The sequence below is a fragment of the Ambystoma mexicanum genome, chromosome 8, assembly GCF_040938575.1.
Source record: "Ambystoma mexicanum isolate Mex_15411 chromosome 8, UKY_AmexF1_1, whole genome shotgun sequence".
Taxonomy (NCBI): Eukaryota; Metazoa; Chordata; class Amphibia; order Caudata; family Ambystomatidae; genus Ambystoma; species Ambystoma mexicanum.
This window is the reverse complement of record NC_090929.1, coordinates 1,509,035,629-1,509,048,935: the sequence shown is the minus strand read 5'-3', so window position 1 is coordinate 1,509,048,935 and position 13,307 is coordinate 1,509,035,629. Positions and strand designations below refer to the sequence as shown.

At 47.4% G+C, this 13,307-nt stretch overlaps 1 protein-coding gene across 1 annotated transcript in view; it reads right to left on the bottom strand.

Moving 5' to 3' along the window:
* Positions 1 to 13,307, bottom strand: part of PDCD11 (programmed cell death 11) — a 1,291,633-nt gene that overhangs the window by 698,354 nt on the left and 579,972 nt on the right. The window contains exon 18 of the mRNA XM_069611704.1: positions 319 to 474. Within this exon, the coding sequence (XP_069467805.1) occupies positions 319 to 474 (156 nt within the window). The remainder of the gene's footprint in view (positions 1 to 318; positions 475 to 13,307) is intronic.

The window sequence follows — 13,307 nt, the reverse complement described above, 5'->3', positions numbered from 1 at the left end:
AGTAAATGGGAAAGCTGAAAAAAGAAAATTCTTTCCATACACTGAGCAGGGATGCATAGAACGACTATGTCCCATATGAAACTATCTTTCTTCATGCAAATATTAAACAGCCAAATACATTGTTTAGATGCATTCAGAAAGTTGCTGTGAATGCTGTGTCACGTTTTGCTTTACATTCAGAATGTGAAAGTAGTCTTATATGGAAGCTTTGGTAAATTAAATATAGGGAATTCCAAGCATTTCATGCTGTGACGCTTCGGAAGAAAGGTAAACAAGGCGCACATCAGATAACTGCTTTGATTTTAGATCGTCTCATACCTCCAACATGGAATGGGCTAGCAAAGACAGTTGTCCCAACAGTGGCTTCTCCACCACTAAAAAAGGCTGACCCATCATCATTCACTTCATGGACTACAAGTGTGAGCTTCTGGCCTGGTAATAATTTGGCCAGATTCTGGCTCGGATCAGATTCATCTGTTAACAATAAGAAAAGAAGGAAACCATGATTAAAAAGGTAAATTGATGTGTTAAATGAATTTTCAATGTCATATTTGTTGCATAATGAAAATCTCTCAATGACAAAGGTTCCAGAATGTTCTGTGCTGAATATAAAAGTATTTGTTTACATGTGTAGCTACTCGTAAGCTTCACACCTATCACGATGAATTCGAGAATATATTTTACACCTAGATACCCATTTTATATCTATGCATATTTTCACAAAACACACTTTTTCTTATGTCATAGGCACTGAAGAACAACTCTAGGTGGACTAACACTTTCCACTTCAGTGTGAAACACGTGCAGGCCTGTAGTAATTGGATTTCGCAACAATATTCCATACTTCTAACTAACACGTATTCAAAATTTCACCGGCATATAGAAGTTTAACCACAAATATAATTTAACTATTTTCAACTTGGGATTTTGATAACCCCTAGGTTACAGGATTCACAAGAAAGCATGGATTCAAATTTGTATTTTGCTCACATAGCTTTGACAAATGTTTTTTGCAATAAACAAATCTACATAACAGCATCCTGATGTCACCCAGGAATAGTACATTTATTTTTTGTAGCAGTCACCTAACCTCACTAACCTCTGTGCTGAAAAAATGTCAAACGACTATCAGCATTATGCTGTGGATCAACAGAACAAACAACACGTTTAAAGGCCATATTCGTGTCAGGATCGATTTCTAAAATCTGTCCTTATGGACAGATTTTAGGAGGCCACCCTAGTTAGGGTAACAGAGGTTAGCCAAAACCCAATCAAGGTAGCAGAGGAGAGCAGTCAAGACTTTTCTCATGTGTGTGTAAGTGGGGTCAGGAGTCCACACAGTGAACCATACATTAATTCAATTTATTAGTATAACAATACTATATTTATTCGTACACTTTTTTTTGTTCATGGTTCAATTACAAAATGTAGAACCTTTACAAAAATATTACCAACGAACGAACACATTTACATTAAATTTACATTTGCGTTTCTTCCTAAAATCCTACAACAATATTTCATCTTAATAATGTTAAATCATTAGACCTTTAAAAGAAAAAGACGACAACAGAAGAAAAACAGAAGATTCAGTTTCTATTATAAGAACCCTCCATCTCAACGAGGGTAATGCTCTTATTGAACCTAATTCAGGTTAAGCAGTAAGAAATTCAGGGATAAAAGGATGAAAAGGATCAAAGAGATCTGTTATAAAATCTTTAATATCTTAAAACATTTTCAACTTCTTGAAAAAAACAACGATTGATCAGTTAATATTCATTGATTGTCAAAAATAACAAGTTCTTTTTCTATGTGTTTGCAAAGGCTTACTACTATTAATGGTTATTATACTATTAATGGTTTGTGGGGGCCTTGCATCATTCTTGCCCAAAGAAATTGCAGACAATCTTCATAATTGATATTTATTAATTTCATTAGTCGATCTGTTCTCATAGACTTAAAATGGGGGCAATGAAGTATAAGATGTTTCATGGTTTCGTAAGGTTCATTGCATAGAGGAAAGCAACATTTACTTAGATTTATTTTCCATTTTTCATTCGAATTCTTGGTCCTTTCCCTAGTATGGTATATGTTGAATCTGTACCATATATATGCTTTTCTGATAGGATTACAAGCGAATAACGTAATGTGGTAATATCTGGGAGTGCGCCGTTTAACAAATGCACCATATTCTTTTTACAATTTATAGGTTGCTATTCGATCTATGGTTAAACACCAATCCCTTTCCGAGAGCTTTTTTTTAGCGTAACCTGGGCGATGATAATCATCATCGGTGGTGATATGCAGGACATTCAGTATTTGTTGCATTTTCAAGTGATATTGAGTGAATGAAGTGGAAGTGGTTGTACCTAGTGTGCTTTTCATATCAACATATAGCGAGTTCTTTGGTGGAAAATTGATTTTTGCGTAGTTTAACAATTGTCTCAATTTCCAGCGTCCCGATAACGCCACAAGCCCCAATTCATGACATATTACAGCGTTGGGTATGGACATTGGTAAATACATTGCAGATTTTAAGAACCCTGTAAACAATCAAGGATTAAACTCAAATATCGCATAAACATATCAAGTGAGTATAGTATTACACTTTCAATTTTCAATGTCATAAAGTCAAAGGTGTTAACGAGATTTTACAGTATTTCGCATAAATCCTTTTTAGTTGAGACAGAAGTGGTTGAGTCTTACATTTGATTAAATCGGTCCATGCTTTAATTGAGTTTTGTTCTAAGAGACTGTATCCGAGATAAATTGTATAGGTAATGCAAGAGACTTGAGTTTTCATAATCTGCCATTGGTACCCTCCGTGTTTATGCTTTGTGACAAATTTCATAATGGCAGTTTTTGCCGTATTAGGTGTTAAATTGTGAGCAATTGCAAATTCCTCAAAAAGTAGTAATTTTGTTTGGAGCCCTGGAGTGGGGTCAAAAATAATAATATCATCTGCAAAGCCACCCATTTGAGGTGAATAGTACCAACTTTGACAGAAAACAAATTCTTGTGATCCCATTATTATCTGGGTCGGACAAATATAAGTTACAGAATGTAGCCGGAAGTTACAACCTTGTTTGAGACCTATCGATGTACTAATTGGCATAGTGGTTCTTCCTTCGGCTGAAATGTTTATTTTATATGATGTATTGGTGTGTAGTTTAATAAACCAATAAAGTAAGGCAGTTGGAATTCCCATATTCATCTTTTTTTTCCAAAGGAGGTTACGAACCACATTATCAAAGGCCGAGGTCATATTGATCAGAGCAATGTACACAGGATACGAGTTCTTTTCTTTTGTTCCCTCTATTACATGTGCCATGATAACGGCATTAAGTGAGGTACTCATGCCCTTCCTGAAACCCGTTTGATATTTAGAATATAGGTCTTTGTCAAACTTCTCGAGGTCGTTTAGAAGCAGAATCGCAAACAGTTTGGCGTCTATTTCAATTAAAGAAATAGGCCGGTAATTCTGTGGTAAGGTAGGATCACCCTTTTTGAATATGGGGACAATGTTCGCGGTTAACCATGATGGTGGAATGTCTCCCGAATTAATGATGGCTTCAAATTTGTTTTTTAGAATTACTGCCCAAAGCTTTGGATCTGCTTTGTAAAGGCATGGAGGAAATCCATCGGGCCCTGCTGATTTAGAATAAGATAGTCTAGAAATGGCCCATTTAATATAGTGTCCATTTCAGGCGGGTGATCGCACTATAGCACAGAGATACTCCCGGTTCAGTCTTAAACTTCGATGGCAGCTGAAATTTAGTTTTTCTATAGTCTTGACATACTTGTTCGGCAATGCAGATAGGCATAGCCAACGCAACACTCTTGTTATCACTTTTAATTGTACACCAAATTGTACGTGTGTCATGGGACGTTATGGCTCTCACTAATGCACAATTCTCTCTATTAAACTTCAAAATGCGGGCATGCCTGAGATTCTGCTTATATACATATAGGATTGTTTTCGCAAAGTTCTAAAATGTTCTACTCGTCGTATTTTTTTCTTGAGTTGTCTCTGTGCCTTGTTTTTTTCCGTTTTCAACACCTTACAAGAAGGATCATAGGGATGTAAGTGTTTCTTATTACTGTATTTATTACTAAAAAACATTAGTGCAGTGTTAAACAATTCGGAGTACTGACTAGTTGTTGGCATTTTTGATTTTCTGTTTTCATGTCCAAACAACTCCATTTGTTGCGATATGTGCCTGACAAATTGGTTACACAATCCCTGACTCCACCTAATGGACAATTGGGGGCGGTCTATTTCAACTAGAGCTAAAGCTGAATCGATCTTGAGCAATTGGCACTCCAATTTCAGATTAGTAGATATTTGAGCATGGTCACTTGATAGTATCCGACTAATTTCTAATGGTGCAGTGAGTAGTGATAGGTTATGGGTGACAAATACATTAATTCAATTTAGTAGTATAACAATACTATATTTATTCTAGGCCCAAAACACACACTAGGAAATGAAACAAGCAGGTGATAATATTATACACCCCTCAATTATAAACAGTCACCATAGGTTCTTAGGAGTGCATTAAATGACTAATTCAACAAAAAGGAAGGTAAGTAGTCATGCAGTAGAACAGATCTGAGTCACAAGAAATATACCCTGACTTTAGATGTCGAATCCTTATGAGTGGGGCTTTGTGCCCAAGAGTCACAAAGCGTCTTCACAGAAAAAACATCTGGTGTAGGAAGAGTTTTTGTGTTGGTGAAATGTACCAGAAAAGAGATTAAGGAACAAGTTACTTACCTGTAATTGTTGTTCTCCAGTATGGGTCTGGCATGGATTCACATGCTCATGAATATTCCCTGTCGTCAGGCTGGGAATCCTCGGTACAGAAAAAAAATAAGTATCAGTTTCGTTTCTGATCTGTCTTTCCTAGTAGTAACCAATCACTGATCTCTGGGTCATTCTGCCCAAAGCCAATGACTGCCCTCTCCCTAAGCCCCGCCTCCAGCAGCCATCCTCAGATTTGGTAGCAAGTAAAGTGGCAGTATGACCAAGTGAAGAGCCGCAGAGGGGTAGGCGGGAAGGTTCGCATGTGAACCCATGCCAGACCCATGCTGGAGAACAACAGTTACAGGTAAGTAACTTGTTCCTTCTCCAGCATGGGGTCTGGCATGGATTCACATGCTCATGAATATAAGATTACATAGCAGTACACACATGCACAACCACGGGAGGTGGCAAAAGGCTCAACATTAAGCAATACATAAACTCAACATTAAGCAACTCTTACCTCCTCACCAGGCCCTTCAGGCGAACAGGTTGCGCAGCACTGCTTGGCCGACCCTGGACTCCTCCCTGGAATCCCGATCGATGCAGTAGAATTTCGTGAAGGTGTGCGTCGACCTCCACGTAGCAGCCCTGCAGATGTCCAGCAGGGGCACACCAGACAAGAACGCCGTGGTAGCAGCGATCGCTCTGGTCGAATGGGCTCTCGGACGGCCGGGCAGCGGTCGGTTTGCCAACCGGTGACAGTGCATGATACAGCCGGAGAGCCATCTGGAAATGGAAGCCTTCGAGAGCGCTTTCCCTTTATTCACAGACCCAAAGTTCACAAAAAGCGGTGACGTCTTCCGAAAACTCTTTGTGCGGTCCACGTAGAACTTCAGCGCTCTAACTACATCCAGTGAGTGCAAAGTCCTCTCGGCCGGCGACAAAGGCGACGTGAAAAACACTGGTAACACCAAGGGCTCGTTGAGGTGGAAATCCGACGGCACCTTGGACATGAAGGAGGGGTGCGTCCTGAGCACCACCCTCGTGTTGCGAAAAGTCAAGTATGGAGGCTTGCAAGATAGGGCCTGAATCTCTCCCACGCGCTGTGCAGTGGTGATGGCCACAAGAAAAGCTGTTTTGCATGGTAGGAACTTCAATGGTGCCGTATGCATAGGCTCGAACGGGGTCCCCATGAGCCTAGTCAGCACCACGTTGAGCTCCCACGCCAGGGCTGGGGCCTTCACCGGCGGGAACGAGCGGAATAGTCCCTTAATAAATTTCTTCACCAGGCGATGAGACCACAAGGACACCCGTCCTGTTGTCCTGGTGTATCTGGAGATGGCAGCCAGATGTATCTTGAAGGCGTGAGCTAGTCCAGCCTTGGCCAGCGACGGTAGGTACGGCAGTACTTGAGGGGCTGTAATCCGTAGAGGGTTAATCTTCTGTGCCCGGCACCAGGCAGAGGACCTCTTTCATTTGTGTCCGTAACACTTGAGAGTTGAGGACGCCCTGGCCTTTGCAAGAACCTCTCTGCAGTCGGCCGGTATATCATATCCCCCAAACTCTAGTGCTGCAGGAGCCAGGCCTGCAGGTTCAGCGACTTCGGATCGTGATGAAGAATGGCGCCTCCTTCTCTGGAGAGAAGATCCGCGTCCACGGGCAGTTTGACTGGTGAGGACTCCGATAAGTCCAGAAGGTCCAGGAACCAGATCTGTCTCGGCCACGCCAGTGCGACGAGGATCATCCTGCACAGGGACCTCTTGAGCTGGTTGACGAGCCGAAGTAGCAGTGGCAAGGGCGGGAAAGCATAGAGGAACAGGTTGTCCCAGGGGAACGAGAAAGCATCGCCCATGCTCCTCGGTTGGGGGAACCTGCTGGCGAACCTCTGGCACTTGGAGTTCGTCGCCATCGCGAAGAGAATGACCTGGGGTCTACCCCACAGCCTGAAGTGTCGATCCACTTGATCCTGGCGTAGCTCCCAGCTGAGTGAGTCGGCGATGGTGTTCTTTATCCCTGCCAGATGAAAAGGTACCAGAAACATCCCCTGGTCGACGGCCCAGTGTCACAGCTCCTGGGATTCCTTGGATAGGGCTGGGGATGTGGATCCACCCTGCTTCCTGATGTAGAACATTGTGGTGGTGTTGTCGGTGAAGATCCTCACCACCTTGCCCTTGAGGGACGGAAGAAAGGACCTGAGGGCCCAAAACACTGGGCGCAGCTCCAAAATGTTGCTATGAAGTTGTTTTTCCTTCGGGAGCCAAAGGCATCTCACGTGGAGATTTCCGGTATGCGCGCCCCACCCTTCCAGGGAGGCATGCGTCGTCACTGTTACCTGGTGAGCTGGGGTCTGAAAGTCTGCACCCGCCGTCAGAGGAGTGCGCGTGCCCCACCACCGGATTGCTTGTCGGAAGGTCTCGTTGAGCGGTATCCTGTCCTCCATGCTGCCCGTCGCTTGGATCCAGCGAGCGTTGAGGAACTCCTGCAGTGGACGCATCCGAAGTCTGCACAGGCATACCAGATAAATGATAAATTTGATGGATCTTACCCTGGCTACGTCCGTCCTCTATAGGCCTCCTGCAACGAGCCGCTTGACGGTAGGTAGAGGAGCCGCTGCCGGAACCTTTGGAGGCCCCTTGCTTGCCTCCAGTGTTCCGAAAGGATAGCTGTCGTTGCTGGAGAACTCCCAGGGCCCGGGCTGTCTCCATTTTGATGGCTTGCAGGGATCGACTGTCTTCCCAAACAGGTTGTTCCTGTCGAAGGGCATGTCCAACACCTTGGCTTATACGTCCTGGCGGAAATCCGTCGCCTTCAGCCATCCGCGCCGTCTGAGGCAAACACTGTTGCCCAACTGGCAGAAACCGGTGTCAGCGATATCCGTCACCACCGTTATGGCGTGGTCCGACGCCACCTAGCCTTCTTGCAGGATTTCCAAGGCTTCTGCCCTCTTGTCGTCCGGCACGAAGTCCAACAAGGGAGCGATTTTATACCAAAGTTCCCTGTCGTAACAGGCAACGATAGCCAGGGCGTTGGCCGCCTTAATCGTCGTCGCCGCCGACGTGATGACTTGTCATCCCTTCGCGTCACGCTTCTTTCCCTCGCCGTCCGGCGGTGAAGTTGCTGTCGATGCCCCCCCCCCCCCCGCCACCGAGACGACTGAATCCGGGGTTGGATGTGCTCTAAGGCATAGAGGGGCCACGTCGGGGACCTGGTACCTCTTTTCGCATCGGTCCCTTTTTGCCGGCGTCGTGGACGGGTTCTTGAGGAGGGAGAGCCACTCTTCCCAGATGTCATCCAGTAGAGGTACCGCGAGGACCGTCTTCCTCTTGGTCTCTCGTCGTTGATAGAGGAACCCCTCCTTTTCTTCGGGGCAGAGCTGGAAAAGCTTGGATGCCCTGGAGATCATCGCATGGAAGGATCCAATCTCATTGGGCGGGGAGGGGGGGGACGACGGGAGGTCTACCCCGCCGTCACCGCCCTCGTCGTCCGTGCCCGTCGTGGCCGTGTCCGTGCCCTCCCCATGGACCGTGGACAGGGAGGAGGGTTGAGCAGGCCTCGAGGGCTGGAAGGGTGCAGGAGGATGTGTTCTTCTCCTCTTGGGTGGTGGACTTCCCGACGGCCCTGCCCCTGGCTCCTCCGTCGGGCCTGGTTCCAGCTCCTCCATCGGGGGTAAAGGCAATCTAGTCCTTCTCAGAGCATAAGGATTGAATTGCCATCAAAATAGTCGCCGAGTTGTCCTGCAGCACTGGCTGCGACGGGCGCGACGGTTGGTCTGGGGTCCCGTCGGGGCACCGTCGCTTCCGTCGTCCCCCTCGTCGGGATGCCTCTCGACGGGCTGGTACTCCTCCATGGGCTTCGACAAGTTCCTCCTTGGAGGAGGAGTCTGAATTAACTACTGCCACTGCCCCCATGCCCTTTCTCCGCCAGGGCTTTCGTGGGGGTTCTTTCAATGGGCTTGAAAGATGCCTCCCTCCGAGGTGGCAGGGAGACTCTGGGCCCCGAGGCCGCTACCACAGGTGTAACCTCCGCAGGCTGCCAGGGTTGCCACGGCCTCCTCGATAGAGGCCTTGGCTGGGTGAATCAAGGCCTTAGTCACTGACTGCGTGCTTGTGGCCTTCATCTTGGGGGAGGGCTCCCCGCCTAACTTCCCCTCAGCCGAAATCTTCGAGATCGACCGGGGCCTCTCCAGAAGCTTGGCCGGGTTCTCGTATTTCCTCTTACCCGAGCCAGAGCATTGGCTCGTGGTCGATGGTGCCAGGGAGGATGCGCCCTGCCTGGCAGCCGAGGAGCCCGACCGTTCGGCACTCCCGGTGCCCGCGGACTTGCGTTGCTTAGCCTTCTGTTGGGCCCCCGTCGCCGCGGCGCCCTCACAGGACTTAGAAGACCGCTCGGATTTCTTCTTTTTCTTCTCACCCGACGGGCTTTTTCCCTCCAGCCAGTTGGCGAGACGAAGATGTCGGTCCCTCATGGTCCGCTCCGACATGTTCCTGCAAAACGCACAGTCCTCCTCCACGTGCGTTTTGTCCTTATGAAGACAGCAGAGGCATAAGGAATGCTCGTCTTCCTTGAACAGGTTCTGCAGCTGGCATCCAGGGCAGGCCCTGAACAGCTTCCCGGGCGTCGAGCTCCCTTTCTCCTGGGCCATGTCCGGGGTAAGCATCAGAAATTTTTGGAATCCTCCAAAAGCGTCGCTCGACAAAATCCTCACCCTTGAGGGGCATAGAAACTTCCGAAACGGGTCCCCGTTGATCGGATGTAAAGACGGTGGAGCTTGAGGCTCAATTTAACCGAAAAATTAGAACTTCTCTTTGAAAAAGCGCAAAAACGCAGTAAAGCTCGAGAGCTACAGCACGAGGACTCCCAACACTTGAACGTGCGATAAACATCTGAGGATGGCTGCCGGAGGCGGGGCTTAGGTAGAGGGCAGTCATTGGCTGTGGGCAGTATGACCCAGAGATCAGCGATTGGTTACTACTAGGAAAGACAGATCAGAAATGAAACTGATACTGATTTTTTTTCTGTACCGAGGATTCCCAGCCTGACGACGGGGAATATTCATGAGCATCTGAATCCATGCGAGACCCCATGCTGGAGAAGAACAAGTTACTTCTTACCTTGTAACATTCTTTCGACGGGATGTTCCTCCGACGTATTCCTCATCTTAGATATATCCTTCCAGCTCTGCTGGCCTCGGAAAATTTTCTCTCTAGAGGGCGCTGCGCGTCGACATCCCTCGAGTCGATGTCCCTCGACAGCCGCCGTATCGACGCTCGACGTCATCCTGCCTATAAAGGCCACGCGCAGCGTCCGTTGCTCAGTTCCGTTTTGTAGCCCACAGTATTACTGTCTGGACTAGACTAATCACCCTGAAGGAGCGTAAGCTGCAACAACAAGGGAAGTAGAACTGCGGGGATGGATGGGAGGGTCGATGAGGAATACGTCGGAGGAACATCCCGTCGAAAGAACGTTACAAGGTAAGAAGTAACTTGTTCTTCGAAGGGATTGTGTCCTCCGACGTATTCCTCATCTTAGATAGGCTCCCATAGCAGTATTCTATATTCGGAGGAGGGAGTACTGACTTCACGCTGTCTTCTATTGATGAATAGAATGCAGTACAGCCCTTCCAAACCTAGTCTCTTGACTGGAGGAGGAATCCAGATTGTAAAAACGTGTAAAGGTATGGACAGACGACCATGTAGCGGCCGCACATATGTCTTTAACCGGCACGCCTCTTTTGAGGGCCGATGAAGCTGCAATACCTCTGGTCGAATGAGCCCTAAGGTTTTGAGGGGGCTCTTTCCCTGCCAGTTTATAACATTCCAGAATGGCTAGAATTATCCATCTGGAAATGGTCTGCTTAGTTATTGGTAACCCCAGCTTGTGACCTGCGTAACCTACAAACAGCTGGTCTGCCTGTCTTATCCTGGCTAGTCTACTAATATAAAAACTTAAAACCCTCCTAGGGTCTAGTCTGTGTAACCTCTCTTCCTCTTTCCCCGGGTGAGGAGGAGGATAGAAAGATGGTAGGGTAATCTTCTGAGTGATATGGAATTCAGAAACCACCTTTGGGAGGAAATTAGGCTTCACTTGCAGGACAACTTTGTCTTTGTGAAAGATTGTATGAGGGGGTTTACAAGAAAGAGCTTGTAATTCGCTCACCCTTCTAGCAGATGTAAGTGCTATTAATAAAACAGTTTGAAGGGTAAGGAATCTTAACGAACAAGAATGGAGAGGTTCGAAAGGTGTACCCATCAGGAAAGTTAGTACTAAGTTTAAATCCCATAGGGGAACTTGGAATGGTCTTGGGGGATAAACATTGGTTAACCCCTTTAGAAACTGTATTACCAAGGGTAATTTGAAATAGGATGGTTCTTCCGCAGTACGCTTAAAGATAGATAGCGCTGCGAGATAGCCCTTAATGGTGCCAACTTGAAGGCCTGAATTTGCCAAATATAGTAGGAAGGACAAAACCATTGGTGTACCACATGAAAATGGGTCGATATTCTGTTCTCTACACCAGCTGCAAAATCTGTTCCAACGGCAGCGGTATAAAGACTTTGTTGCTGGCCTCCTTGCCGAAAGCAACACCTCCATAACATCATCAGGGAGGTCCCAATCCTTGTACCTCAGCCATTCAGAAGCCAAGCGTGAAAGTTGAGGGTTTTGATGTCTGGATGGAGAACCTGACCTCCCTTCTGTGAGAGTAGGTTCTCTCTGAGAGGAAGTCGAATTGGAGGGCAGATGGACAAGTCTAGAAGGTCCGGGTACCACGTTCTCCTGGCCCAATCCGGGGCAATTAGGATCATGGTTCGCCGGAATCTTCTCAACCTCCTGATCATTTGAGGAATGACAGGGACCGGTGGGAACGCGTACAGAAGCAGAAACTCCCAATCCACTATGAACGCGTCTTCCAGAGCTCCTCTCGGAGGAAATTCCCTTGAGCAGATCAGGTCGCATTTCCTGTTTAGGCTGGTGGCGAACAGATCTACCTGAGGGGTTCCCCAAAGGGCGAAGATCTCTTGAAGGACTTCCTGAGCTAGCTCCAACTCGTGGGAGACTGTGTTCTGCCTGCTCAGAGCGTCCGCTGTCAAGTTCTTCTCTCCGGCTAGGTGAACTGCCGATAGAGAGATTCCTTCTTGGATTGCCCAAAACCAGAGCTGCATCGCCTCTCTGCACAGGGGTAGTGATCCTACGCCTCCTCTTTTGTTGAGGTAATGCATGGCCACCGTGTTGTCCGTCATTATCAGGACGTTCTTCCCTTGTACAGCTGGCAGGAAAGCCTTCAACGCAAGTCTGATGGCTCTCAGCTCTAACAGGTTGATGTGTAGTCTGGACTCCGAAGGAGACCAACGACCGCTGATGGTCAAGTCGTTGGCGTGGGCTGCCCACCCCGTGAGTGAGGCATCCGTGACTACTGTTATCTCCGGCCAGGGTTACCAAAACTTTTCTCCTTTCAGAATGTTCTCCTGACAGGCCCACCACTGAAGGTCTCGAGCCACCCTGCCGGGAACCTGAAGAAGATCTGTCATTCTCCCTGAGAATTGTGACCACTGAGTCCTCAGTGCCCACTGGAGGGATCTCATTCTCAGGCGAGCCTCTGGCACAAGGAAAATGCAGGATGCCATGAGGCCTAGCAACCTCAAAAAGTCGAAGGCTGGGAGACGTTGGGCATGCTGGAACTTGGTAACCATCTGTAGAATATCTTGAGCCCTCACCTCTGGTGGCGAGGCTTTTCCCAGGGAAGTATCCAGGATCGCTCCTATGAACTGGAGTCTCTGCGATGGTATCATTTGTGACTTCTTTAAATTGAGGGAGAAGCCCAGTCTGTGAAGGAAATGGCACACGTGATTTAGCTGGATCTGAGCTTGCTCTGGAGAAACAGCCCTGATCAGCCAATCGTCCAGGTAGGGGTAGACGTGAATCCCTTCCCTCCTTAGACTTGCAGCCACTACCGACATTAACTTGGTGAAGACCCTCGGGGCGGAGGTCTGCCCAAATGGCAGTACTCGAAATTGATAGTGAGAGTTGCCAATTGCGAACCTCAGGTATTTCCTGTGTTTGAGAGTGATAGGCACATGGAAATAAGCGTCCTGAAGGTCCAGAGATACCAACCAGTCCTGAAACTGAAGGGCCTGGAGGATCTGAGAAAGAGTGACCATCTTGAATTTGTCTTTTCTGAGGAATTTGTTCAATTCTCGCAAGTCCAAGATGGGTCTCGTCCTCCGTCTTTCTTCGGAATGAGAAAGTAAGGGGAGTACCAGCCCTTGTCCCTCTCCGCTACAGGTACCGGTTCTATGGCACCTTTCTCTAGCAGGTCCAAAATTTCCTGCAAGAGGAGCGGATCTGGAGCTTTCCGAGAGCTGATCCCCGGTGGATGACTCTGAGGTATACGTAGGAAAGGCAGGCAGTAACCTTGGGCGACTGTTTCCAATGCCCAAGCATCTAATGTGATAGCCTGCCATACCGTCAGATGTTGAGTCAACCTGCCTCCTACAGGTGTCCTGTGAGGGGAGTCCTCAGAGTGGTTTTGAGGCGGCTGATGCAGATGCCGATGGTAAAGAGGCAC